We start from the raw sequence: 20231 nt of genomic DNA on the forward strand, positions 1-20231 counted from the left end.
TCTTAAGGAGACTTTCAACTAATCCTCTTTTTAATGTTTTAACTCCATCTTAACCTCCTGCTTTCAGCAATAACTTGATATCTCTAATTCCTGAGCCCTGTGCAGTTCCACAAACTGGGGTGCTTTAAGGCTTGTACAAATGTTAGTTAGGAGAAGTCTTTCTTTGGGCTGCTAAGTAAAGGCAATCATCCATCAGCTTTCTAGTTTCTAAAATGTTGTTGCTGTTGTCTCCTATCCTGTTTTGCCTATGGGTTTACACATTAAAAAAACTCTTTACTTTTGTTTTAGGGTTTTGGGGTAGTAGCTGAGGTTAAATGTATGTATTCAATGTTCACTTTAACCAGAAGTTACTCTATCTACTTATCTCATCTCCCACCACCTTTCTGTATTACACCTGGCAACATGGAAATATTTTTTAATTTTCAAAAACACAGGTGCTTTCCATACTTTTTTCTACTAGCAACTTCGTCTATTTGGAACACTCTCCCTCCCAATCCTTGTCTGACAAGTGCCCTCTGTGACCACCTCCTTCCCACTCTAAACCCAGTAACCCGTAACAGCATTCGTAGCACTTTTTCACACACCTCTATCAGTGCATATTCCACTATATTATAAATACTGGTTTACCTGTGAGTTTTTCCTTCTAGACTGTGAACTCCTTAAGAACCAAAATGACATCTTAATCATCTCAGTATATCTAGTACCTATTACGGAGACTAGTACATGATAGAAATCAGTAAATGTCTGGAGGAGGAGAAAGGAGGAGAGGAGTAAAATACATACCCTGCTCAAGCAAAAGATGTATTCTACTGATTAATATACTCTTTTTTAAAAAATTGAAGTACAGTTGACTTACAATATTGTTAGTTTCACGAACACAGCAAAGTGATAGTTTAATATATATATATTTTTTCTTTCTCAGATTCTTTTCCATTATATGTTATTATAAGATATCGAATATAGTTCCCTGTGCTATACAGTAAATCCTTGTTGTTTATCTATTTTCTATATAGTATTGTATACCTGCTATCTCATACCCCTTATTTATCCCTCCCTCCTTCCCCTTTGGTAACCCTAAGTTTGTTTTCTATGTCTGTGAGTCTGTTTCTGTTTTGTAAGTAAGTTTATTTGTATTATTTTTTAGATTCCACATATAAGTGATATCATATAGTATTTGTCTTTCTCTGACTTATTTCACTTAGTATGATAATCTCTAGGTCCACATGTTACTGCAAATGGCAATATTTCACTCTTAATTGCCAAAATATACAAAGAGGGCTTCCCTGGTGGCACAGTGGTTGAGAGTCCGCCTGCCGATGCAGGGGACACGGGTTCGTGCCCCGGTCCGGGAAGATCCCACATGCCACGGAGCAGCTGGGCCCGTGAGCCATGGCCGCTGAGCCTGCGAGTCCGGAGCCTGTGCTCCGCAACGGGAGAGGCCACAGCAGTGAGAGGCCCATGTACCGCAAAAAAAAAACCCACAAAGATTTCATACAATTCAATATCAAAGAAACAACCCAATCAAAAAATGTGCAGAAGAACTAAATAGACGTCTCCAAAGAAGTCAGACAGATGGCCAACAGGCACATGAAAAGATGCTCAACATCACTAATTATTAGAGAAATGCAAATCAAAACTACAATGAGGTACCACCTCACACCGATCAGAATGGTCATCATCAAAAAGTCTACAAAGGGTGTGGAGAAAAGGGAATCCTCCTATACTACTGGTGGGAATGTAAATTGGTGCAGCCACTACAGAAAATAGTATGGAGGTTCCTTAAAAAACTAAAATACAACTACCAAATGATCCGGCCATCCCACTCCTGGGCATATATCCGAAAGAGATGAAAACTCTAATTTGAAAAGATACACGCACCCCAATGTTCATAGCAGCACTATTTACAGTAGCCAAAACATGGAAGCAACCTAAATGTCCATTAACAGATGAATGGATAAAGATGTGGTGTGTATATTCAAGGTCAGAGTGCCAGCATGGTTGAGTGAGGGCCCTCTTCAGGGTTGCAGACTTCTTGTTATATCTTTACACAGTGGAAGGGGCTGGGGAGCTCTGCTGGTTTTCTTTTGAAAGGGCATTAATCTAGTTTGTGATGTCTTTACCTTCATGACCTAATCCCTAATACCATCACCTTGGGCACTAGGTTTCCAACATATGAATCTGGGAGGACACATTCAGAACACAGCACTTAACAAAATTCTCAAATTTGCTACCTCTTACATAGGACTGGTCATCAGCAGTGCTTGAGTGTCCTTAAAAACTTGTAGATTGTGGAAAGTTTGGGGTTCCAGAAGATAAGCCATTTTTCTCATACTTTTAAACCTCTATGTGGTTTCCTATATTATTCAGAGCCCTTAGCCTAAGATGCCCAATATAAGAATTTATCCAGTAACCAATGGAATTTTATAAAACAATTTTGTTGGTAACTAGAATTTTCAGCCTTGACAAAATCTGAGGCTTGACTGTGAAGCCTATCCTCTTTAATAAGGCAGGACCCTTAGTTACTTTTGGAGATACTGACCACTGCCAGTTGAAGTCATAGTAAGCCCACTGTTGAGTAGCTTGCTTGCTTATTTATGTATTTATTTATTTATTTATTTAAGCAAGACTTTCTCAATGAAGAGAAAGCCACTGATTCACATTCTGGCACAAGTTCCTTACCTTGTCACAGACTACTACTTTGAATAGCACTGTGTTAGACCATCTCATTATATCCTCCATGTATCTTAACTTCTCTTCCATATTCTCCATCTTCTTGTCTCTCTCTGCTCCACTATGTGTAATTGCTTCAGATCTGTATTACAGTTCACTACAAGTCTCTCACTGCATTTAGTGTGATGTTTAACCCATCCAATGAGTTTTTTGTAATTATGTACTTATTTCTTTGTTTACTTATTTTACCCAAATAATTTCAAATATATATCAAAATTGAAAGAATTTTACAGTGAACACCTGTATACTAACCACCTAGACTGTCATTAACATTTTACTACGCTTGCTTTATCATTTAGCTATTCATCTACCTATCCTTTAACCCATCTTATTTTTAGTGCATTTCAAAGTAAATTGAAGACATCAGTTATACTTCCCCCAAGTACTTTAGCATGCATATCATTAGAGGTCAATATTTGTTTATAGGTTCTTCTTTTGCCGTATAATTTACATACAATAAACTGCACAAACTTTTAGTGTTCACTGGGTTTTGACAAATATGCCATAATGTTTTTGAGATATATCTATGTGGTTGCACGTATCATTAGCCTGTTTCTGTGTGTGTGTGTGTGTGTGTGGTACACGGGCCTCTCACTGTTGTGGCCTCTCCCGTTGCGGAGCACAGGCTCCGGACACGCAGGCTCAGCGGCCGTGGCTCATGGGCCTAGCCGCTCCGCGGCATGTGGGATCTTCCCAGACCAGGGCACGAACCCGTGTCCCCTGCATTGGCAGGCACACTGTCAACCACTGAGCCACCAGGGAAGCCCCTAGCCTGTTTTTTTTTTTATCGCCGATTAGTATTACATTGTATGGATATATGGCAGGTAAAGAAAAAAGCATTCTCTGATTGATGGGCACCTGGGCTGATTCTAGTTTTAGGCTATTATGAATAAAGTTCCTACGAATACTTTTGTATAAGTCTTTTTATGGTCATATGTTTTAATTTTTTTAAGGTAAGACCCAGGAGTGAAATTACTGGATCATAGGCTAGGTATATGCTTAGTTTTATAAGAATCTCCCAGTCTTTTTTCTAAAGTGATTGTAACAGTTTACATTCTCAACAATAAAAGCTGAGAATTCCAAGTACTTTACAACTCTGTCAACATTTGGTATTGTCAGTCTTTCCGATTTTAGCCATACTGGTGGTTATATAGTAGTATCTCATAATGGTTTTAATTTGCATTTCCCGGATGACTGATACAGAGCAGTTCTTCATGTTTTTACTGACCATTCACATATCTTATTTTGTGAAGTGTCTGTTCAAACTGTCCATTTTCAAAAACTGGTTTGGCTTCACCTTATTAAGTTGTAGGAGTTCTTTATATAAACATGACATCAGTTCTTTGTCACGTTTACATTTTGGGAATATTTTTTCCTAGTCTTAACTATTCATTTTCTTAATGCTGTCTTCTGAAAAGCATAAGTTTTAATTTTGATAAAGTACAGTGACCTTTTTTTCTTTTTTGGTTATCACTTTTTGTGACCCGAGAAACTGTTGCCAGTTATAAAGAATATAAGTGGCAATAAAGATTCAATTATTAAAAAAAAGAGAAACTGTTGCTCATTCCCAAGTCATGACTCTATTCCATGCTTTCCCCTAAAAGCTTTATTGTTTTATATTGTATGTTTATGTCTGTGCTCTACCTCAAGTTAATCCTTGTGTTTGATGTGAGGCAGAGATACTGGTTCACTTTTTTTCCATATGGATATATTCAGTTATTTCAGCACTATTTGTGGAAAAAACTTTCTTCTCCCTATTGGATTGCTTTGGTGCCTTTGTCAAAAATGCCATAAACGCGGGTCTATTTCTGAGTGCTCTTTTCCACTGATCTATTTGATATGTCAGTATCACACTGTCTTGATTACTGTGGGTTAACAGTAAATCTTGAAATCTGGTAGTGTTAAGTCCTCCAAATTTGGTCTTTTTCGAGATTGCTTTGGCCATTCTAAGTCCTCTGCATTTCCACATACATTTTACAATCATCCTGTCAATTTCTAGAAAAAATTCTGCTGCAGTTTTTATTGGGATTTCATTCAGGCTACAGATTGATTTGTGGAGAACTGACATCTTAACAATATTGGGTTTTCCCTATCCTTTGAGTTTTTACTTTACTGATTATATAATCTAAACTTACCTGGCCATTTTTGTTAGTTTCTTGTTATTTGCTTATTTTGTATTTGATCCTTTACTTATTTAAGTATTTTAATTATTATATGTTCATACTGAATAATTCCAATATATAAAGCCTTTGGGAGTCTCAATCTGCTGTTGGTTGTTTCTGTTGACACTATTTCATATTGGCTCATTTCTTTGGTATTTGGTCATTTAAAAATTGTGAGTTCATATCTTACTGAATTTTATCTGTGGAAATCCTGACTGCCTAAATTGTGGCTGCATTATTCTAGAAAGGATTTATAATTGCTTCTTCTGGAGGCAAGGGTGAGGGGCATGCCGCTGAAGAGGGATTATTTTATTCCTCTTCCAGTGTCCTAACCTTATGTAAATAAAGCTCTCAGGTTCAACCAGCTCTCTTACAGAAGTCGACTTAATTGTGCTCACAAATCTGGTTTCCCTACCTGCTAATAGCTCAGAATTTGGTTTTTCCTATTTGTCCTTTTCTTGAGAGTAGAGGAGGGGCCTATTATAGATTTCCTTTTCTCCTTGGGAAAAACTATATATCAAAATCATGGGGTATTTTTGTTGTTGTTTCAATTTTCTAAGATCTATTTCTACATTAGTGAGAGGGTCCCTCATAACATGCAGCTTATTATAATGCTGGAAATAGAGGACTTTACTGGGTTTTTAAATTATAATTTACTGTGAAAAGATCTTAGCTAAGATCTTGACACAAAAATCATAGATCTGCTAAAATGAAAAGAGTTAAGGCCATGATATTTTTGAAGAGATTTCTAGTAATCTCAGTTACAAAAAACAACTAAAATACGATCAGTTATTTGAGATGAGAAGATACATAGGAATAATCTATAATCTCTATAAACCAGTCCTTTAAAAAATTATCTTGGCAGTGAAAGAACCTGATAAACAAAATAACCCCTTGGCAGTACTCATGTTCCATTTAATTTTCCCTTGAGGACAGAAAAGACAGAATAACTTCAAGATCACGAAGAGCAAAAATTACTAAAATTTCTGAATCACTACCTAAAAATTGGTTCATTTAATGTTTCTATCTTAAAACACCAACACAGATGTTTGGCCTCTCTGCCTTGAAATTCTATGCTTTTGTAAAGAATGTTCAGAATGTCATGTTAAATCCCCGCAAGTAACATTGTTGCAACAAGAATATAAATATTAATAAATCCCAAGTTGGTAATAAATAACCCATTAAAATAAGAGTATCACATGTGAACCCATTTATAACTGAAAAGAGCCTCTCTATAATGTTAAACAACAGCATATGCTGGAAGAAAGACAGGATATATTTTAATGTATTTATGAAATAGTGAATTCAAAAATATTAAGTGTTCATCAGTACAGGTGTATCTGGAAACAACACCAACAAAAAAATGCAAGCTTTTTACCCCTAGAATACGATTATTCAAATGAAAAGGAGTATTTTTGTAAACCAAGGGTACCTGGCTATTCTATAAGTAATTACTAATTAGTATATGCTAAAATTAAGTTTAGAGAAAGCCTTATAAATTAGTTCTTCAGTTAATTACAGCACATAAAGTACAAACGGAAAAAAGCTCCCTAAAACAATTTTTGTAGTTTTATCACCAGTTATAGGGAATCAGGAAATTACCTAACTTTATAGCTTCTGGTGACCTTGATCTATTAATCAAATTCCTTTGTTCTCTATAATGACAGTACCAAAGTAACTGTAAGAAAGTAACAAAAGTGGCAAAAGACATGAGTTTTTTTAGGGTAAATTTATTATGTCTTATTCTTCTCATAAATGTTTGATAATTTCCTTCCTATAAAAATGAGAATCATTTTTAAGTTATAAAATATGCTTGTTATATGTTTTATATAACTTAATTATGCTTGTGTGTATGTGTGTGTTTCAAGCAGAGAAAAGTTTAAATGGAAGTCAAAACTCCTCTATCTATGCCAGAGATAACCATTATTAAGGATTTAGTGTAAATATCCTTCCAGATTTTTACCATGATATACATACATACATATATGTAATTTTAGATCAAAAATAGAATTATATCTACTTTATGTAACTTCCTTTTGCCCACCTGGCAATACATAACAGAAGTTTTTTCATATGGGTACATATTATAGAGCTACCTCTTTCTATTTAGTAATTGAACAGTATTCCGAAGAAGAGTTCTACCATAATTAGATTAATCAAAATCCAAATGGTAAACATTTAGGATGCTTTCAATTTTTGCTATTATAAACTATTACAGCTAGTCTCTTATGCTCTAAAGTAAGAATGTATTTCCAGTAAAGGTGAATCATCTCCTATCGTGCCAATTTGCTTAAACAAGATTACTTTTTTTTTTTTTTTCGGTACGCGGGCCTCTCACTGTTGTGGCCTCTCCTGTTGCGGAGCACAGTCTCCGGACGCTCAGGCTCAGCGGCCACGGCTCACGGGCCCAGCCGCTCTGCGGCACGTGGGATCTTTCCGGACCGAAGCCCCAAGATTACCTTTTTGATGCTAGATTTTAAGTTAGAATTTCTGAGAAAGGTATCACTTGAAATGGGTTTTAAAAGATAAATATACCCGGGCTTCCCTGGCGGCGCAGTGGTTGAGAGTCCGCCTGCCGATGCAGGGGACATGGGTTCGTGCCCCGGTCCGGGAAGATCCCACGTGCCGCAGAGCGGCTGGGCCTGTGAGCCGTGGCCGCTGAGCCTGAGCGTCCGGAGACTGTGCTCCGCAACAGGAGAGGCCACAACAGTGAGAGGCCCGCGTACCGAAAAAAAAAAAAGATAAATATGCCCTGAAAAAAAATGTAACAGTAGTACCCTAAGACATTAATGTGCATAAGTTATAAGATTATAAATAATAATGATACAATTAACACCCATATACACAGTTTAAGAAATAGAGTATTACCATTACCTTTGAAGATCTCTATGTTCATGTCCTTCCTCTCTGTCTCCTGGAGGTAATTTTCTTCAATATTTTGCTTATTATCCCTTGATTTTCTTTTTTCCCAGTTTTATTGAGGTACATTTGACAGATAAAATTGTAGTATACAATGTGATGATTTAATATATGTACACATTGCTTTTCTTTTTAGTTTTAACACATATATTCTATCCCTAAATTAAATATCTCTAAATAATATATTACATGCTTTGAATTTTATATGAATGAAAGCATATTGTAATTGAATTGCCTTTTTATTTTTGCACAAAATTATCTTCTTTAAGATTCATCCACATTATTCCTTATAGCTGCAATTCATTCATTATCTCTGCTAAATAATGTTCTAACATAAGAAAATAGCACAATTTATCTATACATTTTACTGCTGGTTGGCATATGAGTTGTTTCCAGTTTCCTGCTATTTCAAACAATGTTCCTATGAACATTTTTGTGCATATCTCTTGGTGTATGTGGGTAAGATCTCCTCTAAGAGTGGAATCACTGGGTCATAGAATATGTTCATATTCAGCTTTACAAGAAAATCTTTGTACCATTTTACACTCTAACAAGCAGAGTTTACATGCTCCATTTGTTCGGTAACTTCACCAATACTTAATATTATCCAATTATACAATTATTACAAAACAGTGAATGTAAAATGCTATCTCATTGTGGTTTTTATATTTTTCCAGTTATTGACATAGATCATCTTTTTAAAAAATGTCATTTTATTTATACACTAATTATCCAAGTGGATTTCCTTTCCTCTGGGATACTTTAAGTCTCTTGCCCATTTAAAATTTGGGTTGTCTTTTTCTTATTGATTTGTAGGAGCTTTTATAATCTGAGTACTAATCAGTTGGTAGTCATATGCTCTGCAAACATCTCTCACTCTGAAGTTTACATTTTCATTCTCTTTATGGTATTTTTTGATGAATTTTAATGTAGTCAATTTAATGTAGTCAAATTTACCAATCTTTTCTTTCTAACTGAGGTAAAAGTGGTATATAACAACATTTTCTTTTAAGATTTGCACTATTTTCACCGTGTTTAACAAATCTTCCCCTCCCCCAAAGTCATAAGGCTATGCCATTTATTCTCTTTGAAAGACTATATAGGTTGGCTTTTCATATTTAAGTATTAATATTTAATCCACATAAAACTGATTTTAGTGTATAGTGTGAGGTATCGGTACATTTTTCCTGTACATGGTTCATTATGTGTACATGGTCACCCAACTGTCCCAGTACTAGTTATTGAATTTTTTACCTCTTTGTCACTAATCTGAAACACCAACTCTGTCATAAATCACATTTCCAAACATGTGTACATCTGTTTATAAACTCTAAATTCTGCTCTACTGGCCAATTTGTTTATGATTGTGCCACACACTGTCTTAATTACTACAATCTTCAACTAATTAAAAAATTTCTTAAGTGTTATTGAGGTATAACTGACAAATAAAATGGTAAGATTTTAAAGTGTGCACTGAGGTGATTTGATATATGTATACATCGTGAAAGGATTCCCACAACTCAGTTAAATAACACCTCTCCTTACACATTTATCTGTCTTTTTTTTTTTTTTTTTGGTGAAAACATTTAAGTTCAACGCTTTTAGCAATTTCAGTTATATAATAAAGTGTTACCAATTGCAGTCCCCATGTTGTACCTTGGATCCTCAGGCCTTATTCATCTTATAGCTAAAAGTTTGTACCACTTATCAACCTCTTTCTATTTCTTCCACCTCTCAGCCCCTGGCAACCATTTTCTACTCTGTTTCTAAGAGTCTGACCTTTTTTGTTTTTTAAGGTTCCACATATAATACCATGCAGCATTTGTCTTTCTCTGTCTGGCTTATTTCACTTGGCAGAATGCCTTCAGGGTTCATCCACGTTATTGCAAGTGGTAGAATTTCCTTCTTTCTCATGGCTGAATAATATTCCACTGTATTGTGTATATATACCACATCTTCTTTATCCATGTATCCACTGATGGACATTTAGGTTATTTCCACATCTTGGCTATTGTGACTAATGCTGCAGTGAACATGGGAGTGCAGATACTTCTTCAATAGCCTGTTTTCATTTCCTTTGGATATACCCAGAGTGGAACTGCTGGATCATATGGTATGGTTCTATTTTTAATTTTTTGAGGAATCTCCATACTATTTTTTATAGTGGTTACACCAATTTACAATCCTACTGACAGTGCACAAGGGTTCCTTTTTCTACATATCCTTGCCAATACTTATTATCCCCTGTGTCTTTGATAATAGCCTTTCTAACAGATGTGAGGTGGTATCTCGTTGTGATTTTTTTTTTTTTTAATTATTTATTTTGGGCTGTGTTGGGTCTTCATTTCTGTGCGAGGGCTTTCTCTAGTTGTGGCAAGTGGGGGCCACTCTTCATCGCAGTGCACAGGCCTCTCACTATCACGGCCTCTCTTGTTGCGGAGCACAGGCTCCAGACACGCAGGCTCAGCAGTTGTGGCTCACGGGCCTACTTGTTCCGCGGCATGTGGGATCTTCCCAGACCAGGGCTCGAACCCGTGTCCCCTGCATTAGCAGGCAGATTCTCAACCACTGCGCCACCAGGGAAGCCCTCGTTGTGATTTTGATTTGCATTTTCCCGATGATTTGTGATACGGAGCACATTTTCACTTACCTTTTGGCCATTTGTGTGTCTTCTTTTAAACTAATTTTTGATATGTGACAAGGCCAATTCCCAGGCTTTGCCGTTTGTTTTAGGAGCATGTTGATAATTCTCAGAATTTGCTCTTTCTGTTGGGATTCTGATGGGAATTGCAGTAACTCTATAGATTATTTTGGGGAGAACTGATATCTTTATGATACTGAGTCTTCCAATCCATGAACATGGTATATCTTTCCATTTCTTTAGGCCTTCTTTCATCCACAAATGTTATTATTAATTATACCCTGTAATTCTCACTTTCCAATCTACCAGAATTTAACATGCATTTTACTCAATCTCTCTGGAGTCCCACAGATAGTCTTTGGAAGCTTAATATTTAATCACATTTTTCTCTTTGTGCAAAAAGTTTAAGAAAGAATTTTTGCATCACCTACAAAGAATACGATGCCAATGTCACAGGGACAGGATAGGGAAATCAGATTATTTGCTTCTCCTAAACTGTGTCCTCATTATTGTGTGGGAAGTTTACCTCTGTAAGATAATACATGTATGTTGAAGCCAACTGGAAATATTTTTTTGTGTGCTTTACCCACACAAAGTACTTAGTAAACACTTAACTGAGTAATTCATTTATCATTTGGATTACCCACCATTCATTGCCCTCTGCTTTAATAGTAGAACTGAAGATTGACTGAAAAGGGCTGACATGAATACAGACATTAAGTAATATACAACTGAATGTTTTAAAGATGACTTTTCATTTTCAGAAAGCTTGCTTATAGAACTAGTAAAATAACCTAATATTTTTCAAGAAAAAACAAAGAAAGAATAAAAAACTCTTAATATTTATGCCAAGTAATACATAAGTGTTTCTGACAGAAATGGTATGGATATTGGCTCTTTATCCTATTAGGTGCAGAAGGCTCAAGAACCTGATATATTGGTAATTACTGAATCACCTGGAAAAATAAAAAGTATTCTCAAATAAGAAGGATAATCTGAAAGAACTAAAAGTTACCTGTAGAGTACAGTTCATCATCCTTATTATGTAGTCGAACTGTTGATGGTCTAATATTGCCCGGTTTTGCTGAACATGTAAACCCAGCTCATCAGTGAGACACTGTCTTGCTGCCTTTCCTTTAAGGGCTCTCAGTGCAGCAGGAAGGGTCTGAGGACAAGAGAGGAAGACATGAACAAAAGGTACCACTGGAAAAAAAGTAACTTTCAATCATGCTGAAAACTCACGTGTATCCTATAAACCATTTAACAGAGTTATTAGTAGAATTAAACTGCTAGAAAAGAGTTGATGTACTGTTAAGGACAACTGTTAACAGATGGATTTATAGTGATTTTTTAATTTGTAAGGCAGCATGAAAATAAGTAGGACTAGTTTATGTGATACATTTAAAAAACAATAAACTTCATTAAAAAAAACTCATCAAAATTGTGGTCACCAAAATAACTGTTGCTTCAGATTATGAGTCAAAACCACAGACACTTAGACACGTTCTTGCAATAACTGGTCACATCTCCATGGCAAGAATAGAAGGAAAAATTAAAATGACAAGAATCATGGGTGATTTTATACTTTTCAAGTGATTAGCAACTTAATCACTACTCAGTTTTAATTTATGACTGGAAAATTCTGCAATCTCTTCTTATTTCAAAAGCATAATTAAGAAGGAAAAAAACTCAGAGCAACAAACAGAAATCTCTAGGTGTATGTACTAAAATTCTTTCACTTCATCACCCACAAGAACGCCTCTTCCGTTTCACCTTTAGAGCTGAATTAATTTACTTTACATAAAGTAATAATTTAACTTTGAAAACCTAAAATGAGAACAAAGGGGCAAAGAAGAAGGAAGGGAAGAAGACTGAGAGTAGGGGGACCTAATATTGTTACAACGGGTACAGGAAACAGGCTGTGAAAGCTGAAAGCAAGAGAAGCAAAAGAAAGTCTGTAACACTTCAACCATAAGAAAAAAATGGATACCAGAAAAACTCAAAATATAAAGAGGCTTGAGGTCATTTAGTGCAAGGGTAAAAACTTCATTTTACATGTCTTACTAGCCCCTTGTAATAAATGTTCAGAATTATGACGAGTCACTAAGGAAAGGTTACATATGTTTAGTATGTTTTATTAAAGAAGGCAAGAAAATGTGCTTTAACAAGGCATATTTAAATGAATACCACAATTTTTATAATTCATTACTTGTTCTAACTAGATTCTTTGTAATAAATAAAATTATATTTTAGATGTTAAGTTTCTAAGTAATATGCCAAAATAGAATTAATGAACAATGTTTAAAAGTTCCAGGGGGGGAAAATGACTATCAATACTTCTCTGGTTGCCATATAATTAGGCTTGGGTAAGATTTTAAATCTTAGACACTGTTCATTTAAAATGATCAAAACAATGAAAGGATACTTTATAAGGAAAAGGGATTGAATCAGAGAAGCGGTCAGTAGGCAAGCTAAACATAGAAATCTGAAAGGGATGTGATGAATGCTTACTTGGGAAAGATGGCATTTTATTACCTTTTCAGTCTCCAATGTTTTATTTTCAAATATGAATGAGATGCAGTTTCTAACAACTTCCAATCTCTGTGCACTGTTGAAAACTGTTGTCACCTTATCCATTATTGAAACTAGTAAAGGAGTATAAGGAAAACACAAATTAAACTCCTTCAGCAATTACAAAAGGGGAATATTACTGTTTACAGTTTATGACTCTGTTTACATGACCAACACTTAAGCGTTTTTTTCCCTTGTTACATGACACTGAAAGTATTTCATTTCCTCACTTTGATTACATTTTTAGGTTGTGAAGTGGCAGGCTAGTCAATGGGTTATTTAGGATAATTTCACAGGATAGATTCTAACACTGTACTTAACTCTTAGGCAAATTAATTCATATTTACATTGCTCAGTAAATTTTTTTTAAGCAAAAGTAATAATTTTTCCTTTAATTGTAAACAAACAAACAGATAAAAAATATTTTGGGTACAAGATCATGACAAAAATAGCAAACACTCATATGTAAGAGGACTGACTACTAACAGACAAAGAAGTTGATACTTCTAACATATTACCAAAGAAAAACCACATACCACAAAAAATTAGGTTCTACAAATCTGGGTACAGGTGACCTGAAGAAGCACTGCACACAAAGAGAAATGATCATGGCCAAAGAATCACTATAAAAATTTGGGAGAGTCACTTCTCAGTTCTGTGAACTTAGTACCTGTCAACTTTACAAGGTTGGATAATTCTAGTGTACTACATAGGCTTAAATTACTCAAAATAAATTTAACTTATTAAAAGAATATTAGAAAGATATAAATTGAAGCAGTATTTGTCAAATAAAAAGTATAATTTCACAAAGAACTACACTATATAATTTGTACAAATGAGGCAGTATCAATAATTCTTAAGCCTTATATTTTATGGCTGCTCTTACCTAACAAGAAAGACCACCATATCTTACTCTTAGCATTCCTTTCATTTCATCAATACGAAATTTTATATCCTTCAAATAATTTTTTAAACTTTAAAAAATCTTGAAATAATTATAAGCTTACAAAAAGTTGCAAATTATTACAGAGAAGATCCATGCACTTAATCACCTTCCCCCATGGTGATATCTTACATAACTATAGTGCTTTATCAGAATCAGGAAATCAGTCTTACTTGGTTTTTACTGTAGTTTTCTTGAAATCACTTAAAATCATGTAAGATTAACATTAATGACCATGACTGTAAAACAGATCATTTCATATGACTTTTCTGTCTGAAATGTGCATTCTTAATTTTGCACTCTGGTGCTTCCCACATGTGTAGGTCAGTGGCATAGACTGAAATTGAAATTGATCTATATTTAGAGTAGAAAACTTCTTAGTCTCCAAATAAGACCACATGTTTTATTGAGAGAGTAACATCTTTAACCTATGTTTATAAAATTTTAATTCTAAAATCTTTTTAGCAGCATTTTAAATTTTCTTTAGGATGAACCATTAAAAACCCCACATTTTCTTATAATGAATCTGTTTACCATCTGGGAATTATTATTTTCCTTTGGAGACTATGACTTAGTTCATTCCCAGAAGAAAGTTCTTCACTTAGAGTTACTGATGTATCAGGCATTGGCCAAATCCCCAGTTGTGGCATTCTAATACTAGCTTTCTAACATTTGATAACAACTCTGGTTTGTGGGTATTTGACCTCCCCAGGGCTTCCTTCCCAAGGCTTTGGCTTTCAAATGCTATTTCTAGCATTTGAAATAGCATTTGAGTAGTATTCATCAACACTCTGGTCCCTCTGAGGAACAGCTGGAAACTAATTAACCTCTCAAAATGTGAATGGCTCTTAAAGTGACAGAGCAATTCTACATTCAGATTAAATGGGTATCATGTAAAATGAAACATTCATACCTTTTAATTTTACTACAAGGGAAATCCTAATTCTGATCAACTCAAATGAACCAGAAACTGCGACAGAGGTCCCTGTATTCGTCTTTCACTCATTCATTCAACATTTGTTCGTTTGTTCATTCATTCATTCATTCTAGTTTTACAGGAAGTGCATGCAGGGACAAATACTGAGTCATGTGTAACTCTCTCACTGACTACAATGAGATATTCCATATGCATCTAAAAAAAGAATTTGATGCTGATTGAAAATGAAAGTAAAGAGATTATACAAAAACAATATTGAGACAAGGCTACAATTCAAGCAAATTAAAATTTAAACCAACTTCTAATCTGTTCATGTGGGTATTTAAAGAAAGCATTCAACTAGCTCATGGATATTAAAGTTAAATGACCAAACCCTTCAAAAAATAACTACCCTAACATGTCTACTTCTCCTCCATTCTCTTCTCTATGTGAAAGTACAATCAACACTTAAGTAAAAGCTGTTACTACTTAGGGAAATAATAACAAATTAACATTATTAAGTAAATAATAAATAATAAGTAATATTAACATTACTATATAACATAAATGTTAAGATACATAAATTATTAACATTACAACATAAATAATTAATAAATAATTAATATATTATTATCCCGGAATTTTAATAATAAAATTTCACTCACTTCCAAGTATGATGGAACAGTTTGTAACAAACTAAAACTCCCACCAGGAACAATTATATAAAAGTAAGATAAAATGCAAAAGCCATCTATTTAAATATCTCAGAGTGCTACAGAAACACATGGATTAGAGGACCTAAAATTCCAGAGAAAGGAAAAGACCAAAGAGGTAAGTTAACAAGTACATCCACTTTTTCCCTAAGAGATTTGCCAATATTGAGTACAGACAGGAAGCTGAGAATCTGGGCTTGATTCTGGCAGATGGCCAGGTTGACCAGCAAAGTTTCTGGTGAGAGCTGAACAGACAAAAGTGGATGTATGCTATAGTCCTGAAGTAAACCTCTAAAAGAACAGTAAACGTATATAAATAACAAGTTAACAGATATAAATTATGGAATAGAAAATAATTTATTAATCAAAAAGAATGAAAGAAAGCAGGGGAAAATGTAAAACAAGAGGATCAAATAGAAAAAACCCAGTAAATTATATTAAAGCCATTACTGTATGAGTAATTATATTTATATAAATGAGCTAAATACAAGTAATATACTACAATAGTCAAACTGGCGGAAAAAAACCCCCACATGCTGCTTACAAGAGGCATACCTTAATTATAAGGACCCAGAATTTGAAAATAAAAAAATAAAAAACGATAAACCATACAAACACTAACCAAAGGAAGGCTGGTCTAGCCGTATAAAACTCGAAGTACACTTTATGCCAAGAAGTGTTACTAGAGACAAAGAAGGACATTCCATAATGATAAAGGGATCAATCACCAGGATGCTGTAATATTTGTAAATATATTTGCATATAACAAATCAATTTCAAAATACATAAAGAAAAAATGGAGAGTACTAAAATGAGAACTAGGCAATTCTATTACTTATCATGGGAGACTTTAACACATCTCCCGCAATAGCTGAAGAAAAAGAAGAGATAAAAATCAGTAAAAAAAAAAAAAAACAATGCACAGAATGGGAAAAAATATTTGCAAATTAACATGTTTCATAAGGAACTTGTATACAGAACATACAGAGACTTCTTAAACAAAAAGACAAATAGCTCAATTTAAAAATGGGCAAAGGGGGGCTTCCCTGGTGGCGCAGTGGTTGAGAGTCCGCCTGCCGATGCAGGGGACACGGGTTTGTGCCCCGGTCCGGGAAGATCCCACATGCCGCAGAGTGTCTGGGCCCGTGAGCCATGGCCGCTGAGCCTGCGCGTCCGGAGCCTGTGCTCCGCAACGGGAGAGGCCACAACAGTGAGAGGCCCGCGTACCACAAAAAAAAAAAAAAAAAAAAAAAGGGCAAAGGATCTGAACAGAGACACTTCTTTTCCAGAAAAGATATAAAAATGGACAATAAGCACATGAGAAGATACTCTACATTAGTAGATGTGGAGAAACCAGAATGCCATACATTGCTGGTAGGAATGTAAAATAGTGTGGTTGTTTTGGAAAATAGCCTGGCAGCTCCTCAAAACATTAAACACAGGCTTATCATATAACCTGACAATTCCACTCCTAGATATTTACCTGAGAGAACTGAAAACATATGTCCACACAAAAACTTACACATGAACGCTCACAGCAGCACTATTATTAGTAGCCAAAAAGTAGAAACAACCCAAATGTCCATCAACTGATATATGGATAACAAAATGTGATACATACCCATACAATGGAATATTATTCAGCCACAAAAAGCAATGAAGTACTACACATGCTACATGGATGAACCTTGAAAATATCATGCTACATGAAAGAAGCCAATCACAAAAGATCACATATTGTACAATTCCATTTATATAAAATATCCAAAATAGGCAAATCTATAAAGACAGGAAGTAGATTACCGCCTAAAGCTGGGGAAGGAGTGGTTTTGGGGGTGGGGTGGGGAGTAACTGCTAATGGGTATGGGTGTTTCTATTTGGAGGAATGAAAATGTTTGAAATTAGACAGTGAAAATGCACTCTGTGAAGATACTAAAAACCACTGAATTGCACACTTTTTTTTTTTCTTGGCTGCGTTGGGTCTTTGCTGCTGCACACGGGCTTTCTCTAGTTGTGGTGTGCAGGCTTCTCATTGCGGTGGCTTCTCTTGTTGCTGAGCACAGGCTCTAGGCACGTGGGCTTCAGTAGTTGTGGCTCACGGGCTCTAGAGCGCAGGCTCAGTAGTTGTGGCGCACAGGCTTAGCTGCTCCACGGCATGTGGGATCTTCCCGGACCAGGGCTCAAACCCGTGTCCCCTGCATTGGCAGGCGGATTCTTAACCACTGCGCCACCAGGGAAATCCTGAATTGCACACTTTAAATGGGTGAATTTTATGGTATGTGAATTACATCTCAATATAGCTATTTTTAAAAAAGAGAAGATTCCACAGTGGGAGCCGTTAGGCTAATCGTTACCCTGTGAGGGGTACTGAATGGAAAAGTGTTTCTAGGTATTGATAGTGCTGATTCTGGTTGCACGAATTTGTTCACTTGGTGAAAACTCATCAAGCTGTGCACTTCTGTTTTTGTGTCTTATATCTTGATAAAAGGTTTACTTTTTTCCTTTTAAGATTATTTATTATTTATTTTTATTTATTTTTGGTTGCGTCGGGTCTTAGTGGCAGCACATGGGATCTTCGTTGAGGCATGCGGGATCTTTCAGTGTAGCGCGCAGGCTCTTCGTTGCAGTGCACGGGCTTCTCTCTAGTTGTGGCATTCAGGTTTTCTCTCCCTAGTTGTGGCACACAGGCTCCAGGGTGCGTGGGCTCTGTAGTTGTCGCACAGGGGTTCCAGAGCGCGTGGGCTCTGTAGTTTGCAGCACTTGGGCTCTCTCATTGAGGCACGTGAGCTCAGTAGTTGTGGCGCGCGGGCTTAGCTGCCCCGTGACATGTGGGATCCCAGTTCTGCGACCAGGGATCGAACCCACGTCCTCTGCATTGGAAGGTGGATTCTTTACCACTGGACCACCAGGGAAGTCCTCAAAAGGTTTAGTTTTAAAACAAATAAATGGACAAATACATACCAACAGGTGGACCTGCGGGCACAACACATTTCTTTTCCACTCTTGAAGCAGGAGGTGCATTCTGGTTCTTGGCAAGATTTTCCTGTATTAATTCCTGTACCCGAGTTTCATTAATCTTTGGGAAAGGAAGAATATGAACTCGCAAGTGGGATCCTTCTGTTGGACGTGGAACTTTCTGAAACGCCATATGAGGGTTTGGATTTTCCTGCGATATGAAACATACGTAAAATGATTCCAAAGTTAAAAGAACAATGGCAGATTGTCAGCCAGAAACTGAAATCAGAGAGATGAGACACTGTACATACATTCAAATATATGCCATAAAATACAGAGTATTGGAATCTTACTTCTTACATGATTTACCAGCAGCATCTGATACAGCTGATCACTCTTTTTCCTCTTCAAGGAACACTTTCTTCACTTGGTTTCTAGGTCGTCTTGTTACATCTTTGTTTATTTTTCATCTCCCTAATCTCTTAACTATGTGACTACCCCAGGGCTCAGATCATGGGCCACTTTTCTAATTACACTTACTTTCTTGGTGATAACTTCCAGTCTTTTATCTTTAAACCATAAATCACCAATGATTCACAAATTTTTATCTCCAAATGAGCTTCCTCCTGAACTCCATACCTGTATATTCAACCACCTGCACATAGTGTTTCCATCTGGATTTAAAATAACATTGTAAATATATGTCCAAAATGGAGCACTTAATATTCACCTCCTCCAAATCTGCTTTCTACAGTCTTCCCCACTTCAGTAAATGGCATATTTATTTTTTCCAATCACTCCGGTGAAAAGCTTAATCATTAATGCCTTTCTCTAATACCGAATTATCCATTCCTCTGCAAACCTTTTACACTTTGCCTTTAAAATACGTTTATAACCTGACCACTTTTCAATACATCTTGGTTCAAGCCAGTATCTCTCATGTTGCTACAGAACATTCTCTTCACCAGTCTACCTGCTCCACCCTTTGCTCCTACCCTCACTCTATTTTTAACACCGCAGACAGAGTGATCTAGTTAAAATGTCAAATCATCACCTAACTACTCTGTTCATTCAAATAGCTCTTCATCTCATTCAGAGTAAAACCAAAAGTTCTTACAATAATTTACAAGATATGGCTTCTCTATATGACTGTGCCCTACTACTGTTTCCTTCATTCATTCTGCTCCTGCTACACAGGCCTTCTAATTCCCGCCTCAAAGTCTTTACACTTAACTGTTCCCTCTGCCTGGAATGCCTGTCTCCCACCAGTTTGTACAGCACCCTCTCTCTTTTCCTGCATGTCTTTGCTCAAATGCCACCTTTCGTGCCCACCCTATCTAAAATGACACCCCCCAACACAGTCCCTATCCCCCTTACTATATTTTCCTTGTCACCTTCTCACATACTACAAATTCTATTTAACTTGTTTATTGTCTGTCCTTTTCTCATTAAAATGAAACTCAAGAGGACAGACATTTTGATCAATTATAAACTATTTTTTTATCCTCTGCTGTATACATATTGCATCTAGAAACTGCCTGGCACATAGCAGGCACCCTAAACTACTTCCTACTGTATGCTAATGAGTGGGACACAATGTTGAACACATATTAGAATTGCAGTAATTAAATTAATTGTGTCAGTTAATATTTTCATAGACCCTTAGGGCTGGCATGGACTT

General features: G+C 35.9%; 1 protein-coding gene across 3 annotated transcripts in view; it reads right to left on the bottom strand.

Moving 5' to 3' along the window:
• The window catches only part of SBF2 (SET binding factor 2), a 460581-nt gene that overhangs the window by 162386 nt on the left and 277964 nt on the right, over positions 1 to 20231 (bottom strand). For 2 of the 3 annotated variants that reach the window (XM_082844306.1, XM_082844309.1), the window contains exons 14-16: positions 18557 to 18761; positions 12988 to 13097; positions 11468 to 11617 (exon numbers count right to left, since the gene is read on the bottom strand). In XM_082844306.1, coding sequence (XP_082700432.1) covers positions 11468 to 11617; positions 12988 to 13097; positions 18557 to 18761 — 465 coding nt within the window. Of the gene's footprint in view, positions 1 to 11467; positions 11618 to 12987; positions 13098 to 18556; positions 18762 to 20231 lie in introns of those variants that run through there. The other variant, XM_082844307.1, reaches the window with a different exon arrangement.

Source organism: Leucopleurus acutus (genome assembly GCF_964270905.1).
Source record: "Leucopleurus acutus genome assembly, chromosome: 8".
Classification (NCBI taxonomy): domain Eukaryota; kingdom Metazoa; phylum Chordata; class Mammalia; order Artiodactyla; family Delphinidae; genus Leucopleurus; species Leucopleurus acutus.